The sequence below is a fragment of the Symphalangus syndactylus genome, chromosome 22 (assembly GCF_028878055.3).
Source record: "Symphalangus syndactylus isolate Jambi chromosome 22, NHGRI_mSymSyn1-v2.1_pri, whole genome shotgun sequence".
NCBI lineage: Eukaryota > Metazoa > Chordata > Mammalia > Primates > Hylobatidae > Symphalangus > Symphalangus syndactylus.
Window position 1 is genome coordinate 40,948,221 of NC_072444.2, and position 18,536 is coordinate 40,966,756.

Sequence of the window (18,536 nt, forward strand, 5' to 3'; positions counted from 1 at the left end):
ATGCCTACAAAGGCAGTGCCCTCTATGGGCTCCCCTGGACCCATCAGCTGGACCATTCCCTAAGGTGTCTCTGTCTGTTCCTCATTGCTCACACCCGTGTGCAGAAACATGCACCCACCCCTAGCCACACTCAGGCAACATCAGGTATGATATACATATAGTTTTTTAAAAAAGCAGTAACTTCCCCTTAGTAAATATACCTCTCATGAGCCCTGGCATTTTGCACATAACATTTTAAAGACAGAAGAAAATAAAAGTAGTCTCAACCTCAGTCTACATCAATGAGCACTTGTTTTGTGTCGGGTTCTTTCCAGAGTTTTTTAATTCGAGCACAGCAACCGCCTTTGGATTAGATACTATCATTATTATGCCTGTCTCATAGATTAGAAGACAGAAGTCCATATCAAGTGGCCTTGACTTGGAAGGATAATTGATAATTTTCTTTTTTCTTTTTTGAGATGGAGTTTTACTCTTGTTGCCCAGGCTGGAGTGCAATGGTGAGATCTCAGCTCATGCAACCTCTGTATCCCGGGTTCAAGAGATTCTCCTGTCTCAGCCTCCCGAGTAGCTGAAATTACAGACATGCACCACCACACCCAACTAATTTTTGTATTTTTAGTAGAGATGGGTTTTCTCCATGTTGGTCATGCTGGTCGATAATTTTCAACTATGATTTTATTTACTGGGTACATGCTATTTGTGCATTACTTATAGAAGTCATGTTGACTAAGTGAAGAAAAGACTGAGGAATATGTTAAAACACATTTCTCTAAAACTGACGTTGAATGCTATGAGCTGAGAATAAAACTACTTCAGTTTCACCTTTGTTGTATTGCCAGCAATGCCTGTGGGCTTTTAGGCTATGATGAAACCTTATCTCTACCCAAACTTCATGGTCATACTTCCATTTAAGCACAAAAAAGTTATAAAGTCACAATACATAAAGTTATTTTTTGGCACTGGGAACAAGAAATGCCCATCAGCAGTTTGCCAACCTGTGCAAGAATTATCAGTCACTGGCCATCAAAAGTCATCAACAAGGTCATGACCATTCCAATTCCAGGCTTTAAGAGGTTCCAGGGCAAGCAGGAGTAAGGTAGAAAAATGTTGCCACCCACTTCTGCCAAAAGTCTGGCTCATCCATCAGAAAGCCAGCAGTTATCTCCTTTACTGAGAGTTGTATTTGTGGCAGCTGAAGCCACCCCTTTATCCTCAGTTTTCACCCCACTCCTCTTCAACAGCACCTCTTTCCCTGAATCAGTGTCAGATAATACAAATTGTGGCAGCATCCAAGAGTGGAATAGGACAGGTAATGGGGCCATTGTTAACAGTTCATGAAGTCTGCAAAAGAGAGAAAAAGATCTGAGGATTGTAGTTTTCAGGCTAAAGAAGTATAGTATCACTGGCTCCAAATGATCAGGAACCCATTCATTTATTGAGCATTATTACTGAGGCCCTCCTACATGCAAAATGTTCTTCTAGGCACTGGGGATACAGTCAAGGACAAAGTCTTCCCTTCACGGAGCCTGCATTCTGCTGAGGGGTAGACAGACAACACACAGACAATTTAAAAAACCAGAAAGTGACAAGAACTACCCAGAGAATGGGTGGATGGAATGGAGTGAATAAATAGTTCCTTATGATGAGAATAGTCAGGGAAGGCCTCTTTGAGGAGGTGCCTTTTAATTTGAGGTTCTAACATCGGGAAGAAACTGGTCAGGAGAAGTTCCAATGGGTCACATTTCTAGGTAGAGGGAATAGTTGAAGCAAAGGCTGAGGCTGCAAGGAGTTCATCTTGTTTGAGGAACTGTACAGGCCAAGTAGATGGAGCTTGGTGGCTGAGACCTTCAAAGAGAGTGGATCCAGATGAGGCAAAAGAGACCAGGGAGGGCAAGACCTCACGTGCTGGAGCGTCCACAGTGAGTCTGATCTTTTTCTAAGGCCAATGGGAAGTCATCGGAAGGTTTTCAGTGATGACTCACAAGATCTGATTTATATTTTACAAGATCCTCCTGCCTGTTGTGTGGGAATGGATGGTAGGGGTGTGAGAGAGAAAGCGAGAGGTCAGGGTATGTTTGGAAGAAGAGTCAGTGGGACTTGTTGACGGATTAACGGTGGAAGGTGAGGGAGGAAGGAGGAGTTGACGAAATCCAGTCCAGTGTTGGTCATGATTATATTTACATAATATTCAGAAAACTAGATAACAGTGGCAGGAGGAAACCTCTCAATCTAGTATCTAGTGGACTAATGTGTGTGTGTGTGTGCTATTAGAACTATGGAGAAAATTTTATTATGAAATAATGTGTATATGTTCATGCTTGTGTCTGTCTGTGATGCTATGTAATAAGAGTATCAAACAGATTTTTTTCTGTTTTCATGGCTCAAAGCCAAGGAGACCAGCCACATCTTGCTTTTACTGAAAGGCACTAATGAAGATTTGGCTCTACCACTAACTCCTGCATATGTCTCCTCCCTCTTCCTGTAAGCCAAGGTCCGTGAAGGGAGAAGTCTCACTGGGTGTGCACAGCTTCCCAACAGCAGATCTGCCATCCCTGGCCCACTCTACTCATGAAACTGAGTATGTTTGTCTGTCCTCTGGTGAAACTAGCATCTTGCTACTCATGTGAGCATCTGCTTAGACAGAAAAAAATTTGAAGATAAATATTTTAAAAATCAATAGTTTCCTAAATACCAGAAATAATTAGAAATAAAACCAAATAATTATATTTACACCATCATTAGGAAAACAGAATGTTAGGAATAATCCTTACATTTGTGAAACCTCTACTTAAAAAAATACATGCACTTTATAAATGCACAGCAGTATGTAATGATTTTTAACCAATTTTTAAATCTATCTACTAGTTTACAGAAATATGGTTTTTTCAATTGAATATAAGGGTTAAAAATATCTAATTCCAATCCCAAAAGGATTTTCTTTGCAATTTGACAAAATAATTTCAAAGTTTGTCTGGAGAAAGGAACAGTTGAGATTAGGGGGAAAAAAGGAAGCAGAGTTGTGGACGCTCCCTGTGAAATGCTATGTATGAAACAAAGTGTTCATAGAAAGCTGCACAGACTCTAGAATTCACAGATAAACCGCTGAGCACAATGATCTTAAAATAGAAACATGATTTAACATTTCATAGCGAAGCATCCTAAAGCCATGTAAGGGATAGGCTTTCTTACCAAAGAGTACGTGGAAAGTCATCTATTTAATTCAGGAAAGAAGTCTAATTGGAGACTTAACTCATACCACGCACTGGAATAAGTTGTTGTACATTAAACAGATAGATGTAAAAACAATATGAAACCACTCCAGAAATTTTTAAAGCTGCTAAAATAAAAAGTAGGCAAACATAACCTAATCTTGGTTTGAAAAAATTTAAGAAAAAAGAAAGCATTGAATGAAACCACACAGGAAAAAGAGAACTGACAATATAAATCTGTCCATGTGTACATACACATATCAAAATAGAGGAGATTAAAAACAACTGGAGAAAAATCTTATAATGTATTTCCTACATAACATGACATTTTACTAAGCAATTGAAATATAGCTTATTAAAAAAATAGGTAAAAGATACAAGGAGACTTCCATAAAAGAAGACAAAAAGCTAATAAATGGCGGGGTGCGGTGGCTCATGCCTGTAATCCCAGCACTTTGGGAGGCCGAGGTGGGTGGATCATGAGGTCAGGAGATTGAGACCATCCTGGCTAACACAGTGGAATGAAATCTTCGTTAGTGTCTTTTGTATAAAAATACAAAAAAGTAGCTGGGTGTGGTGGCGGGTGCCTGTAGTCCCAGCTACTTGGGAGGCTGAGGCAGGAGAATGGCATGAACCTGGGAGGCAGAGCTTGCAGTGAGCCGAAATCACGCCACTGCACTCCAGCCTGGGTGACAGAGCGAGACTCTGTCTCAAAAAAAAAAAAGCTAATAAACATGTCCAACACCAACAGTAATCAAAGAAATGCAGATTAAACACTAATACGCCATTTTCACTTCCGAGATTTGTAAATATTAAAATGTTTATAACCGCCAGAGATGTGAAAGGGTTGATGATAAGTATTATCATATGCCATGGCTGGCTATTCTTTTTTAAAAAAATAAAAATTAAAAAAAATTGGTTTTGGGGTACAGGTGGTTTTGGTGAAGTTCTGCAGTGGTGATTGCTAAAATTTTAGTGCACTCATTACCCAAGCGGTGTACACTGTACCCAATATGGAGTCTATTATCCCTCACCCCACTCCCAACCTTCCCCCGGCCAAGTCCCCAAAGCCCATTATATTACTCTTATGGGGCTGGCCTATTCTTTGGCTCATTTCTGGAAAGCATGTTCATGATGCAAAATTGAAAGCCTTATAAAATTGCTTAAGGGCTCCCACTCCCCAGCTCCTGCCTCCTCACAGGCAGAAGCCACAGCCAAGGAGAAGAGAGACATGGGGGAAGGCAGAGATGAGGGAACAGGAAGGGAGGAGGCAATGAGGAAAGAGAAGGGGAGGGTAAGATGCGGAGGGTGCAGGTGGACGGGGATGAGGGGGCCAAGCATGGACAGCGGGAGGGGAGAAGGCGGAGGGGCCAAGAGGTGGCTGTGCAGGAGGGCCTTCAGGCAGAGTTGAGGTCCGCGGCCTTGGGCTGGGCCTTGCGGGAGGTCAGCTCTGACAGCTTCTTCAGCCGCTTCTTCAGCTCCAGCGGGAACTTCTCGTAGCACCTCTTACACACGGGCTTCATGTCAAACTCCACAAACTTGTTCCTGGGGAGGAAGCTGGGCTGTCAGCAGAGCCCCACGCCCACCCCTTTAGCCCCGGACAGGTGACCGTGGAGTGGGCTTCCCTCAGCCCCCAGCCTCCCCACACCAGCCTCTCCTAGCCAGCAGGCCAGGCCCTAGGGTGAGCTGGCCAGAGAGCACAGGGATGAGAAGGGCCTTGAGGCTTCCCTTCTCTCCCAGAGGCTTCTCTCAGGTTCTGACACCCCAGAACCCTCTGTGCCTCCCCACAGCCCTTGGAAACCTGGACGACATCTCTCCTCTCCCAGCTCCAGCCATCCCATGCCCGTCGAGGCTTCCTGGATGAGCAGCTGACACTGCTGCTTTTGCATATGCTGTTCCCTGGGATGGAATGCCCTTCCCTCCCCAGAGCCCAGGCTTCTGGCAGGTGTGTTGGAGACACGAGTGTTCCTCCTCCTCTCACTGTGCCCTGGGGTCCCTGGACCCCCTAGACCCCCTGGACCTGCCCCCATCTCCCTGGGTGGTATGAGGCTGGGCTGCCCCTTGTCCCCACCATATCCCCAGGACAGAACCAGCTGGTGTGCAGGAGGGCTGCTGAGAGGAAGGACCTGCAGCAGCCCCCTCCACCCTGAGCCCCATCCCACGATCACAGGGACTCACTTCAGGGTGAGCTTGCTGTTGCAGGTGGAGCAGGAGAAGCAGCTCACACACCAGGCCTTGTTGAGGGCCGACACCACTGTGAGGGAAGCGTGGGTCTCAGCAGGCCTGGCTTGGCTGCCGCAGGCCCAGCTGGGCTCACAGCTGCAGCACCCAGGCCCCAGGAGAGCAGGTGGGGTGGGGGAGGGAACACAGGGCCTCACCATCGCCTTCAATCACATGGCTGCAGTTGTAGCAGACGTCCCCGAAGAGCTGTGGGCCGAGCAAGCTGTCAGAGCGGCTGCAGGCAGTCACACCCCAGCCCAGGGCCATCATGCAGCCAGCCTGGCCCTCCAACATGGCCCCTCTCAGGCATCTCCCAGGCCCTGCCTCCCAGGGCCCAGCTCCATGGCTGGGTTGAGGGCACTGCAACCCATTAGAACCACTCCCTCAGGAAAGACAACAGGCTGGGGCATTGCTCCCCAGAAGGCCCCTTTGCTCTGGCTGCTGCTGTCCTGCGAGGAGGTGGGCCCAGGTGGTGACCACATCCCATCATCGCCCCCCGCCTTCTGTACCAGAGCACGGGAGGGAAGGGGTTGCTGGCACTGTCAGCCCCATGTGCCCAGGACCTCACACCAGCCCCAAAACATTCTTCAAAGGAAGACACTGAGGCTGAGAGAGCTGCCCGGGTCTTGAGACCCCAGGCCGAGAGCCAGGGCTGAGGATGCAGGTCTGGGCTCAGCACCTGACAGAGCTCCTGAGGGGGTGCCCACAGCCTCCCTTGCTCACGGCAGCTCTCCTGGCCACCCCTCCAGACCCACATCCCTGAAGGCTCTGCACTGGGCTCACCTGGTTGTAGTGAGTCTCGCAGTAGGCCAGGCCCTTCTTCTCATAGTGCCGGTGCCCCAGGAATGGCTTCTCACACTTGGCGCAGACAAAGTGCTGCGAGGACAGAGGGCAGGCCAGGCGGCATCAGGGCTAGAGCGGTGACCCCGAGGGACAGTGGTGACCCACGGACAACAGTGACCCCAGGAGCCAGTGGTGACTCCAGGGGACTGCAGTGGCCCCAGGAGGCAGCGGTGACAGAAGAGGACAGGAAGCAGAGTCTGGGCAGGTGGAGGCCTTTCAGGATTCACCCTGGGCAGAGGGGGCTGACACCTCTGTGAATACCCTGGGGTCAGCAGACCCTACCCCTCCTCTAAGGCACTGATGGTAACCTTTCGAGTCACCATCCCCTCCCAGTCTGGCCTCCCCCTCGGCAGCCTTAGCCCCAGGAGTCAGGTGCCGGCCCAGTGCTGCGGCATGGTGGGCCCTCACAGGCGGAGGCGGCCCTGCCTGTCCACGTGGGGCCTCCTGCAGGCATCCCCTGCAAGCCTGGGTTCACTGAGCAGCACCTTGCATTCCCCCAGGGATCTGCATGTGAGGATGAGGGGCTGGGTGCTGGGGGCTGGGGCCTGCATCAGGGCAGGATGGCATGGCTTCCCACCCAAGCTGCCACCCAAGGCACAGCTTCTGGACACAGCGCTGGCCAAGTCATCAGGGAAGGTGGTGGGCTCACTGTTTCCAGTGTACCCATGAGAACATGAGAGCCTACCACCCAGCAGGGGCACTCCAGGTGACCCAGTGCTCACACCTGAGGAACTCTTCAACTCCGTGTTTGCACAGGGCTGTCCATGCAGTGGGTTCTGTCAACCACAACCCCCAGGCACCCTGGGCAGACTGCCCCCAAGGTTTTCTCCTGACCTTGGAGTCTCTTAGAATGCCAGCAGGGGGAAGAGGAGAGGTGAGCACAGCTACCCAACCACGTGTGTGCACTCGGGTCTCCTGGCTCCGGTGGGCAGGCTGGGGTCCCTGGCTGAGCACAGGGAGGGGCAGTACCCCAGAGGAAGAGCCTCACTGGGAGCCAGTCACCCGCCCTGGGCTGGGAGTGTGGAGGGGCTTCAGGGCTCTGACCGTGACCCTGAGCTGGGGCACCCCCCAACCTGAGGCCACGTGTCCACCAGCCTGGCTCACCTCCACGTGCCACTGCTTGCCCAGCGCGTTGACCACTCGGCCCTCAATGGGCCGGCGGCAGGCCCCGCAGATAGGGACGCCCATCTTGTCATGGCAGGGCAGGCAGTAGAGCTCACCCTTCAGCTCGCGGGCCTCAGCCGTCAGCTCCTTCCTGGAAGACAGCATGCAGCCCCCAGGTGCCGTCCCTGCCCTTCTGCAGAGTCATGCCAGCAGCACCTCCACCCTGGGGCACAGCTCCCCGAGGGGCCCATTCTGTCCCCGCAGAGCCAAGGCGGCAGCGCCTTCTGACCTCTGGGCCCTTTGAAGACTTCCTGTGCCCCAGACAGGCCCTGGAGCACAGACTTCCCACACAGCCCAGAAGAGTGGCCTGTGTTCTGCAACCAGGCCTCTGAGAAGCAGGTCTGTTCTTGGGCCCCCCTCCTCCTCCAAACCAGACTGGGTGTCTCGATAGGCACGGAGAGGACTGGAGGGGACAGTGAGGGTGGGTGAGGACAGGGGCTGAGGGGCTGCCTGTGCAACTCCTCTCTCCAACACCAACACCAAGCCCACTTCCGGTCTCTTGCCCTGCCCCTCTACCCCTCAGGTCCCTTCTGCTGCTCCATCTCAACTCTCGTCTGCAGTCTAGGGGCCCAGCCCACCCGCCTCCTGAGTCTCAAGTGCTCCCTGAACAGAACCCTGGAGAGAGAAGCTTCCTGCCATGGCTGCTTCCCGGCCCCCAGCCCACCTCTGCTCTGCAGCCTTGCTCTCGGGACCCCTCTCTCTGCCCACCCTGCTCACCTCTCCCTCCTCAACACTTCCCCAGGTGGAGGCCCCACCGCCCTTACCCTGGGCCAGCCCTGGCTCCCCGCCCCGCCACTGCAGGGCTGGGCCGCGCACCTACCCACAGTGGGTGCAGTTGAAGTGGTCAGGGTGGTAGGCGTCGCTCCTGAACATGAGGGGCTGCTCGTCGATGACCAGGTGGCACCGCTGGCAGATGTACCTGCCCAGGCCCTTGGCCTTCTCACGGTTGTGGCAAGGCCGGCAGAGATGCCTGCGGGGGGCGGGGGGCGGTTAGGGGCAGACCCCCCACTCCCACAGCCCGACCACCTCCAGGAGAAGAGAGCCCGGACCCCTGCAACTTCGCTGAGCAGCTGGGGGCTTCAAAGGGGCTCAGCCCAGGGTACGGAAAAGCAGGCTGCCCTGTCACAAGGCCCAGAAGGCCACAAGTGTGTCCTGGAAATGGGAGTCATGCTCAGCAGGAAAGACGCCAGAATGCTCGAGGTTACTGTCTCTGGATGGTATTTTTCCTCTTTCTAATTTCTCTAAGCCTGCGGCATGCTGCGGAATACAGTAGACATTTAATTGGTATCTGCTGAAAGCATTATTTTCCCAATGTATTTAACACACACGAGTTATAGTGAGTGTCACTGTGCCCAGCAGAATGGCCAGTGAGTGTCCCGGGAGGCCCACTCACCCCCTTCCTTCGGGGTTTGCCGGATGAAGAAGGGCCCAAACACGTACAGGCGATTTCTGTCCCCAAAGACAAGCACAGCTATGTCAGATGGAGGCCCCCAAACCCAGGAACTGTCGCTACAGAGTCTTTTTGTGAAGACCTCAGAATAATTTCTGATGCTACTCGCTGTGTTGGATGACAGCTGTGTTCTCAACAGAGAGACAAATCAACATGGTTTCTGTTTCCCTGGACCTCAAAGGTGGCAGGAATCTAGATTCAGAGTCCCCAGGCAAAGATACACAAAGGCCCCAATCCAACACCCCGGCCCCTGTCTCCACCTGCCACCTGAATCTCTCTCTGGTGCTCCTGCTGCACCCAGGCCTCCCTTCCCAGGCCCCCCAGCCCCAGGGGCCCTCTCCACCCCTCACCAGCCTCCACAGCTGCCCGACGCCCAGTGTTGGCCCTTCTGACAGGCTGGTCAGGGAGGATATTGAAGAGATCCAATCTCAGACCCAAGATCCCCACCCAGGTTATGGTGGGCAGACCCCAGATGCCAGGGCCACCCGTTCAGCATCCCTCCCTGGACCCCAGGACCTGCTACTGCTGGGTCTAGACTCCATCCTGCACAGCACTGTGCTCCATCTGCCCCGGGGTGCCTCAGCTGTGTGCAGGGCAAGGGGCCCAAACAAAGGCCCAGCCGCCACTTGCTAAGCTGCCGACTGGCTCTCTGTGCCTCCTCGAGACCCTATGTGCCCAGCAGGGGGCAGCAGCTCAGGGGCAGTTGATTGAATGCCTGGGTGAATGAATGATTGTGCAAGAGAGGAAGGGAGCCACGGTGGGCATCATCTCCCCTCGACAACTGGCCAGGGCCCTGGCTCTTACGCCCCAGCGATGGGAAGCAATTGTGGCCTGTGACTTCAGTCTTCATCACCACAATCCCTGAAGCCCACCCTTGCCCAGACACCTATGCCCCAGGCCCAACCCCAGGCCACCTCCTCAGCAGGTCTAGGGCTGAGCTGCCCCAGCTGGCACCTATGGCGGCCAGCCCATGCCCCCTTCGGTGCCTCTGTTCCAGACTCAGCATTTAGGCCTCATGACCCCACTCCACATTCTGGTGACTCCTCCTGAGAGTCAGGACAACACTCAACCCACGAGGAATTACTTCTGTTTCGAAGATACAGAAATCAGCTCAATGCCTCAAAACTCCATCACCACGGTCAATGCCCTTGAAGCCATCGACAGTGATCACCCCAATAACAGAAGGCCTGTGAGCCCAGAAATGCCCTGCTCAGGGTGGTTAGCTTCAAGCCGCCACCTTTCCAACCAGCCTGGGCCAATTCTTCCAGACAGCCGCCTGCGGGCACAACAAGAAAGAGACCTGTGCCCCAGCTCAGACACCTCACACCCGGCTGGCTCTCAGGCCAGACAAACTGGGAAGCCCATCTCTCTTGAAGGAAGTCCAGATGGGAAACAGCTTCTCAACAGACCAGATCACAGCTCCAGATCTAAAGGTGACCTTCAGAATTCTTTTTCAGGTTGAATTAGGCTCAAATCTAAGAATTCTAAATTCAAAATGCAGCACAAAAACCAAACAAACACACACACGAAGGCTAAGTTCTGGAGTGACGCATGCTTGGGTTCAAATCCTGGCTCTGTCGCTTCCTACTGTTTGCTGATGGGGGAGTTTCTTCATTTGCCTGAGCCTCAGTTTCCTTGTCTGTAAAATGGGGCAATAATCCCAGCTGCACAGGGTGACGTGAACAAATTTAAGATACTGCCCCTTAAATGCTAGCCACATACATACAGTTTTCAATGTTTAAACAACAAAATTTAAAGTCTTTCGAAACCAGGAAGGGTGATCTGGTTTCCCATGTTGCTGGATGTATCATTTTTAGAAAGAGAGAAACAAACTTTGTTCACTCAGTCTCAGAGGCGGCCGCCAGCAGCATTCAAAGGCACCCCAGCCCGGGGCCACCCCAGGGAGGAGCCCCAGGGCCAGCGGTCGGATTCATGGGCTCCCGTGCAGAAGGGGAGCTGCACCGGTGGGCACCCGGCCCCTGAGCTGAGCCGCATCCCCACGGACAGGACAGCGCCCCATTATGAGGCTCCTGCAGCTGTGCCTCGCTCTAGATAAAGGCCATGATTTATTCCGTGTGCCCAAATGGGGCCTCATTATACAGGGCAGGACACAAGGACCCTACAGCAAGTGTCCTCAAAGAGTCGCCTCTCACTTGGTGAGCAAGACTCCTCGGCCTCCCACCCTCCGTTCACAGGCCCCCTCCACTGTCTGCGGGCACAGGCCTGGGAGCGCTGCCTGTTGCCATGGCAGCCGGCCCCTCCCTGCCCCCCATCAGTAGGAAATCATCCCCTTCTGAAACGTCCTGTTGTGTCCCTCAGCTCCAGCCCAAGCCCCCCACCCAGCCCCCGCCTGCTCTGAGTCTCTGAGACAGTCACACACTCAGCCTCTGTGGCCAAGCTGGGGGCAGGGGGCACAGGCTAGGGACACACTAGAATATTCACACTCCGGTGGCAGCAGCAGCAGCCAGAGGAGAGGCTCGACACACAAGGGACCCCTCAGGAATGAAGCAGCCTTTCAGGGCCAGAGGGGCCGTGGTCTCCCTTCCTCTCCTTAAATAGCCAGCGTTCCACCCACAGCGGCACGGAGCCCCCTGCCACCACTGACACCCACGGGCGGAGATCACCTGCTGCCCCACAGACCCCTGTCCCTTCTTCCCGGACCAGCAGCTAGAGGTAAGGGGCAGGCTGGGTGGGGCAGACTGGAAGCCCAGGGCTAAGCAGAGTAAACACTCAGCGGGGAACCCTGCTCAGGGAGACAGGCAGCAGCCTGTCTCGTCCCATCTCTTTGGTGATGGTCTGACCTGTGCATTGAAGGCTGACCTCACAGCAGCCCACAAAGCGGTGTTTTGTCCCTCTGACGGGGGCTTGCAGAGCGGAAGTGGCTTGCCCGCAGTCCAGGCTAACCATTAGGCAGCCTTGACCCATAGAGGAGCCAGATGCCTGGGAGAGGGCTCAGGCCAGGGATGGAGTGGCGCTAATGCAAAGGAAACTGCCACCACCTGGCCATGGTGCTGCCACCACAGGCCCTCCCTGAGGCCGTGCATGCCCACCTGCCACCTCTACAGAGGCCTAAGACCTGTCCTAGATGCTCAACTCACCCACAGCCACAGGACCCAACGCTGCTCAGGCCCCGGCCCATTCCACACCCTTTCCTCTTAGGGACACCCGTTCGGTGGCCATCTGAGCAGTGAGCCGTGAGGAAGTAGCGAGTCTAGGCTGAAATTCGTTTCTAAAGGGCAATGGAGAGTGAAGCGAGGTCCATCTCAGACCAAACTGCAACAATCAGTATGAGAACTCCTCAAACGGGGGATAGAAAGGGAGGAGAAACCTCAGCAAACCTGAAACAAACCAGAAAGCGGTTTAAAATAGAGTCTCAGTCCCAGAGAGAGCGAGGGACACGCCCTTCGGCCCGGGCAGGAAGCGGAGGGCAGTGCCCAGGCTGAGGCCCCCAGGCTGGAGGCAGGAGGCACCACAGGCCCACCTAGTGCCATGAGATATGCTACCCCTGCTGTCACTCAGGACCCTGAGCCCAGTAACGCTCTGCTGTCACTGTCCTGAAACTCTTCCTTTTTGAACAAGGGGCTGCACATTCTCATTTCACACATGGGCCCCTAAAATTAGGGAGGGGTCTCAGGCCAGGAGGTGCTGAGCCTGGGAGACAACTCCATGGCAAGCTCTGAGACTCACACTCCCTGCCCTGGCCGAGGCGCCCTGGCGGTCTTCCAGGAAGTGAGACGGTTTCCCTGGTCTCACTTCCAGGTCCAGGGCCAATGTCCCCTGGTCAAGTGACCTAGGGCAAGTTAGCAGACACTCAGCCTTGATTCCCTAACCCGTAACATGGGGCTAAAACTGGTTTGAGCCAGCACAGGCAGGTCCCCACCATGCCAGGCAGAGTGGTCAGTCGTACCTATGAGCTGCTCTCTCATGGGGCCAGGTGATGCCTGCGCTGTGGGGCACAGTACAGGCCCGACAGACAGCCTGGGGTGGAGGGCACCCACCTTGGCCCCTTCCCATCCCCAGGTTCTAACAAGGACCCCTCACTCACTGGGCCCCCTCTCCTCTTCCAGTCTCCAGGGCCTCCCCGCACACACCTTCCTCCTCTCCTGCCAACCTGAAAATAGCACACTTGTGTGCCCCTCCCGTCTACCATGGGCTGTCCTCTCTGCTTGCCCATGCGCCTGCCCTGGAGCCCTGTTCCTCCAGTCTCTGGGTCCTCACCCCCAGCACACGCCAACATGACACCCTCAAAGTCATGGGCCCCCCTCCCCCCCACCGTCCCACTGACACCTGTTCCCTGTCCTCCCCTGCCTCACAGGCCCTGTCAAGGGCTGTGTCCCTCCCTCCTTTTACCTCTCCTCCACAGCTCCCTTCAGAGCCCTCAGCCCTTCCCCAGGGCTCCAGCCAAGCCTGTCTCCCTCTCCCAAGGATCACTCACCCCGCCTTCTTCGGCCCTTAGCTCTCCGCCCTCACCGTGGTTTTAGCAGTCCTAGGGAAAGCGCCAGCCGAGACCATCCAGCCCAAGTCAGAGGGCTGTGGAACCTGGATTCCTGGGGAATGGGGTCCCCATGAGGAAGTCCACATTGGACTAAGAACAGACCCTGTTCCTGGAAGCAGCAGGAAGCCATCTCTGGTGTTAGAACTTCAGGCATCTTGAAACACTCTGAAGCCGGGGGCAATCTTTTCAGGTAGGGGAACCTGCCTAGAGAAATAGCTAGAGGGTAATATTATTAGGTAGTTGCCCTCCCCTTTGCTTGAGGACACTGATGGCCGGTGCTCGGGCCAGCTCTCACCCTCCGTGTGAGGGCCACAGCAGCTGGCCGCTCGCTCTCCTGAAGGAAGGGTGCGGCCCACCCTTCCCTAGGGCTAGGGCCACCACCATGCCTGCTTCTCCTCCATGTGAGGATGGTTTTAGCCTCCTCCTCGAGGGGCTGCTGTGCCCATGAACAGTCACCATGCCCTCTCTGCCTGTGCCACCAGCATCCTGACACAGCCCTGTGGAGTAAGAGGAGAGGGGCTGGGCATAGTGACTCATGCCTGTAATCCCAGCACTTTGGGAGGCCAAGGAGAGAGGATCACTTGAGCCCAGGAGTTTGAGACCAGCCTGGGCAACATGGCAAAACCCCGTCTCTACCAAAAAATACAACAATTAGCCGGGTGTGGTGGTGTGCGCCTGTAGTCCCAGCTACTCAGGAGGCTGACGTGGGAGGATTACTTGAGCCCTGGAGGTTGAAGCTGCAGTGAGATAATTGCACCACTGCACTCCAGCCTGGGTGACAGAGCGACACCCTGAAAAAAAGAAAGAAAAAGAGAGGTGGGGAGGGGAGGGGAGGGGAGGGGAGTGAAGGGGAAGAAAGAAAGAAAGAAAGAAAAAGCAAGCAAGCAAGCAAGCAAGACAGCAAGCAATGTGAAGCGAGAGAAAGAGAGAGAAAGGTAGGAAGGTAAGAAGGAAGGAAGGAAGGAAGGAAGGAGGAAGGAAGGAAGGAAGGAAGGAAGGAAGGAAGGAAGGAGGAAGGAAGGAAGGAAGGAAGGAAGGAAGGAAGGAAGGAAGGAGGAAGGAAGGAAGGAAGGAAGGAAGGAAGGAAGGAAGGAAGGAAGGAAGGAGCAGGGAGAAACAGGTGGGGAGAAGTGTGCAGAGTGTATTTGCTGCAGGCAGGACCCCGGCTGCTCGGTGCAGAGCCAGGCTCGCCCAGGATGAGGACCCTGCCAGGGCTGTGGCCCGTGCCTCATCCCCTCCTGCTGCCATCCTGCAATGGGCACAGGCGGGATGCCAGCTTCTCTTCTGCAAACCCCTGTCCAGCCTCTGCTTCAGCCTGGCTGTGCAGGGTGGGGATTGTGGATAGTGGGAAGCCGGGTAACCAGAGGAGCCCCAGAAGCTGTGCCATCATCAGCACCCACCTGGCCAAAGCCCACTGGTGACTCCAATTCAAAGGCAGGCCAGGCCCGCTGTCCTGCCCTGGTTCCAGGCTGTGGGCTGCTCTGGCCCCACCTCCTGCCCACACCCCCACTCGCAGGCCTGGGTTGGGAAAGAGGGGTGTTTGGGCCCCCCACTCTCCTTCTTGAATCTTCTGAGTTGACTAAAATCAAAACAGGTGTGATTTTGTGTCTGCTGAGGGTGGGGAGAACCCTATCCAGACCCAGGGTTCACCAGATGGACATGACTTCTTACCCAGGACTGTCACAGGGCTCTGTACTTGGCCTTCAAACGTGGGCAAGCCACGGGGCCTCCAGGCCTCTCTGGGGCTGCAGATCTGACCTGAACAGCGCTGGTCAGTGTCTCCGACTCTGGGTAAAATGGGTCTTCCCCTCCTGGAAGAGATGCTGCCCCCTGGTGGTGGATCTACTCTGGGAGAGAAAATACTCCCAGCTGGCCTGATACTCAGGCACAGGCTTCTCCTAAACACAGGTCTCCCCACCTGTCAGGATGTCCAAACGGAGTTGGTGGGCTGGGTCCAGAAAGCCTCCAAGATGCTGAGACTCTCAGGTGGGTAAAAAGAGCAGACCTCTGACGTCCCAGGGCACAGCCCTTGCTGCCATCCTGGGGACACCCTCCTAAGTGCCGGGGAAGCCATGGTCAGGGGAAGCAGAAAGTGGTGACACCCCGGCCACTGCACCTGTGGGCAGGTGGGTCAGGGAGGGTCCAGGCACTCAGGATGAGCAGAACTCACCTGCCAAGGCTTGGGCTGAGGAGGAGCTGGAATCCCGGAGACACGCTGCCCCCGCCCCTCACCACCCGTCACTCAGACAGCACACCTCAGGGGCAGAACAGAAAACCCAGAGCCTCACCCAGGCAAGGCTCACGTCCCACTCCCCGCCATGGCACTGACCCCATCCTCCCAGCTCAGAGAAGCCTCAGATCTCCCGGGTGGCAGGGGTGCAGCTGCGTGGTGGCGAAATTCCAAGCCCTGGTTCTGCGTTTGCCTTGTGCTGAAGTTCAGAATGCCTCTGACGCTCATGCACCCCAAATGGACAACGAGGTCCCCTCAGCAGCCCCGTGGACAGTGCTGAGCTTGGAAGTGGGAGGTTCTGAAGGCATCGGAGGCCTGACTTCTGGACTTTGGAGAGCGTGAAGCTGCCCAGGTCACAAGCTCATTGTGAACTGTTTGCTTGTTCCCTCCAGGCTCTGACTCCAGCCAAAGCATGAATGGCCTTGAAGTGGCCCCCCCAGGTCTGATCACCAACTTCTCCCTGGCCACGGCAGAGCAATGTGGCCAGGAGACGCCACTGGAGAACATGCTGTTTGCCTCCTTCTACCTTCTGGATTTTATCCTGGCTTTCGTTGGCAATACCCTGGCCCTGTGGCTTTTCATCCGAGACCACAAGTCCGGGACCCCAGCCAACGTGTTCCTGATGCATCTGGCCGTGGCCGACTTGTCATGCGTGCTGGTCCTGCCCACCCGCCTGGTCTACCACTTCTCTGGGAACCACTGGCCGTTTGGGGAAATCGCATGCCGTCTCACCGGCTTCCTCTTCTACCTCAACATGTACGCCAGCATCTACTTCCTCACCTGCATCAGCGCCGACCGCTTCCTGGCCATCGTGCACCCGGTCAAGTCCCTCAAGCTCCGCAGGCCCCTCTACGCACACCTGGCCTGTGCCTTCCTGTGGGTGGTGGTGGCCGTGGCCATGGCCCCGCTGCTGGCGAGTCCGCAGACCGTGCAGACCAACCACACGGTGGTCTGCCTGCAGCTGTACCGGGAGAAGGCCTCCCACCATGCCCTGGTGTCCCTGGCCGTGGCCTTCACCTTCCCATTCGTCACCACGGTCACCTGCTACCTGCTGATCATCCGCAGCCTGAGGCAGGGCCTGCGTGTGGAGAAGCGCCTCAAGACCAAGGCAGTGCGCACGATCGCCATAGTGCTGGCCATCTTCCTGGTCTGCTTCGTGCCCTACCACGTCAACCGCTCCGTCTACGTGCTGCACCACCGCAGCCGTGGGGCCTCCTGCGCCACCCAGCGCATCCTGGCCCTGGGAAACCGCATCACCTCCTGCCTCACCAGCCTCAACGGGGCGCTCGACCCCATCATTTATTTCTTCGTGGCTGAGAAGTTCCGCCACGCCCTGTGCAACTTGCTCTGTGGCAAAAGGCTCAAGGGCCCGCCCCCCAGCTTCGAAGGGAAAACCAACGAGAGCTCGCTGAGTGCCAAGTCAGAGCTGTGAGCAGGGGGCACCATCCAGGCTGAGCAGACTGTTTAGGACTCAGCAGATTCAGCAAGAGGCATCTGCCCTTTCCCCAGCCACCTCCCCAGCAGGCAACCTGAAATCTCAGCAGATGCCCACCATTTCTCTAGATCGCCTAGTCTCAACCCCTAAAAAGGGAGGACTGACAAAGGGGATCCATCGGCCACCCTTCTGCAGGGGCTTGTGATGCTTACAACGGCTCCTAGACACTCAACGACTTCATCTGTGGCAGGGAGAGAGGAGGCCGGAAGAACGTCCCCTCAACAATGGAGGCCTTTCTTTCCTGCTAGGCCCCCCGCCTCCTTCCCGCTACAGAATCGGTCAGCGGGGAGGCTCAGCAGAAAGACCCGGAAGGCAGGCTGCAAATGACCCAGAAGAGGGACCTGGGAGTCCTGGTGGGGGCGGAGAGAGAGTCTCAATATTCCTTTGCAGTGCAAGGTACTCTGAGTCCCCTCTGTAGTGCCTCTGCCAGACACACACTGCCTGAGTTGAAGGGACACAGGCCACACATTTCAGGCTGGTTGCCAGCGGACATCAGCACTCACAGCCTGCAGGGACTCAGCACAGCTCTGGATTCTGGCTCTCTCCTGCTGTAACCCCACGCACAAGCCTGCAACCCCCAGAGCTCTTTGACAGGCTCCTGGGCCTCCCAGTCCTGGACAAGCATGTCCTGTGCAGTCACGGGAGCTCAGCTCAGGCCAGGGCTGGGCTGTGAACCTGCCTCCCACTGACCCAGACCCACTTCCTCCAGAGAGGCCTCTCTCTGCCTGAGCTATTTCCCTTGCTAGTGTGCAGATATTTCCCTAACATGTCCTTTTTTGTATTTGTTTGTACAGACCATAAATATAACTGTAGCTTTAAGACTACACAGGTTATTGTGTTTGGTCAACATGAAGCATTTCCCAGAACTTCTCTCTCTGACCCAAGAATGGCGAAGTGGTGGTATGGTGGCAGAGGCAGCCTCGTGGGCTCTCTTGCTGGGGCTCTGGCAGCTCACAGCACATCGGCCCAGATTCTGAGGTTCTGCACCGTGGGGCTGGGAGGGCCGAGTGGGGGCCCTCATTCCTCACTCTAGCTGCCGCCCTGCACTATCCTTACGGCAATACGCTTTGTAGCATGTCTGACTTTGCAAAACGTTTCCAGCATCTTTCGGATTTCCCCAACCAGCCCTTGGGGCAGTGGCCCTGTGCAAACCTTGGCTCAGGAAGGAGATTGGGCTCGCTCCACACACCCTGTCGGCGACGTTGCTGGTCAGCACGAGCCCCTGGTGCTGTCCCTCGGCCCCTGCACTGCACCATCTGCCCCTCAGCCCTTCATTTAGACAAGTTGCTCAATGCCAGGCACCGCCCGGCTCCGAGGACAGTGGGCTGGACACCAGGCACCAGGCCATGTGCCTCTCTCGTGGGCAGCACACGGACAAGAGTTCAGTGTCGGGGAAGCATCTCGGAGGAGCTGCGGGAGGGAGCAGAGTG

The 18,536-nt window shown here is 55.3% G+C and overlaps 2 protein-coding genes across 4 annotated transcripts in view; one reads left to right on the forward strand and one right to left on the reverse strand.

Moving 5' to 3' along the window:
* Positions 1 to 660: 660 nt before the first annotated feature.
* The window catches only part of LIMS2 (LIM zinc finger domain containing 2), a 39,872-nt gene continuing 21,996 nt past the window's right edge, over positions 661 to 18,536 (reverse strand). The window contains 9 exon segments of the mRNA XM_055261473.2: positions 661 to 4,444; positions 4,446 to 4,589; positions 4,591 to 4,641; positions 4,643 to 4,754; positions 5,388 to 5,463; positions 5,588 to 5,636; positions 6,213 to 6,305; positions 7,377 to 7,527; positions 8,257 to 8,406. Of these exon segments, the coding sequence (XP_055117448.1) occupies positions 4,373 to 4,444; positions 4,446 to 4,589; positions 4,591 to 4,641; positions 4,643 to 4,754; positions 5,388 to 5,463; positions 5,588 to 5,636; positions 6,213 to 6,305; positions 7,377 to 7,527; positions 8,257 to 8,406 (898 nt within the window). The 3' untranslated portion in view covers positions 661 to 4,372.
* Positions 11,276 to 17,930, forward strand: GPR17 (G protein-coupled receptor 17). 3 transcript variants are annotated; one of them, XM_055261483.2, is made up of 2 exons: positions 11,276 to 11,559; positions 16,004 to 17,930. In XM_055261483.2, the coding sequence occupies exon 2, from the start codon at positions 16,024 to 16,026 to the stop codon at positions 17,041 to 17,043; it is 1,020 nt and encodes a 339-aa protein (XP_055117458.1). In that variant the 5' UTR covers positions 11,276 to 11,559; positions 16,004 to 16,023; the 3' UTR covers positions 17,044 to 17,930. The 3 variants fall into 3 exon arrangements, with proteins under 3 accessions (XP_055117458.1, XP_055117459.1, XP_055117456.2); XM_055261484.2 differs by having other exon boundaries at positions 16,017 to 17,072; XM_055261481.2 differs by lacking the exon at positions 11,276 to 11,559 and adding an exon at positions 14,400 to 15,367.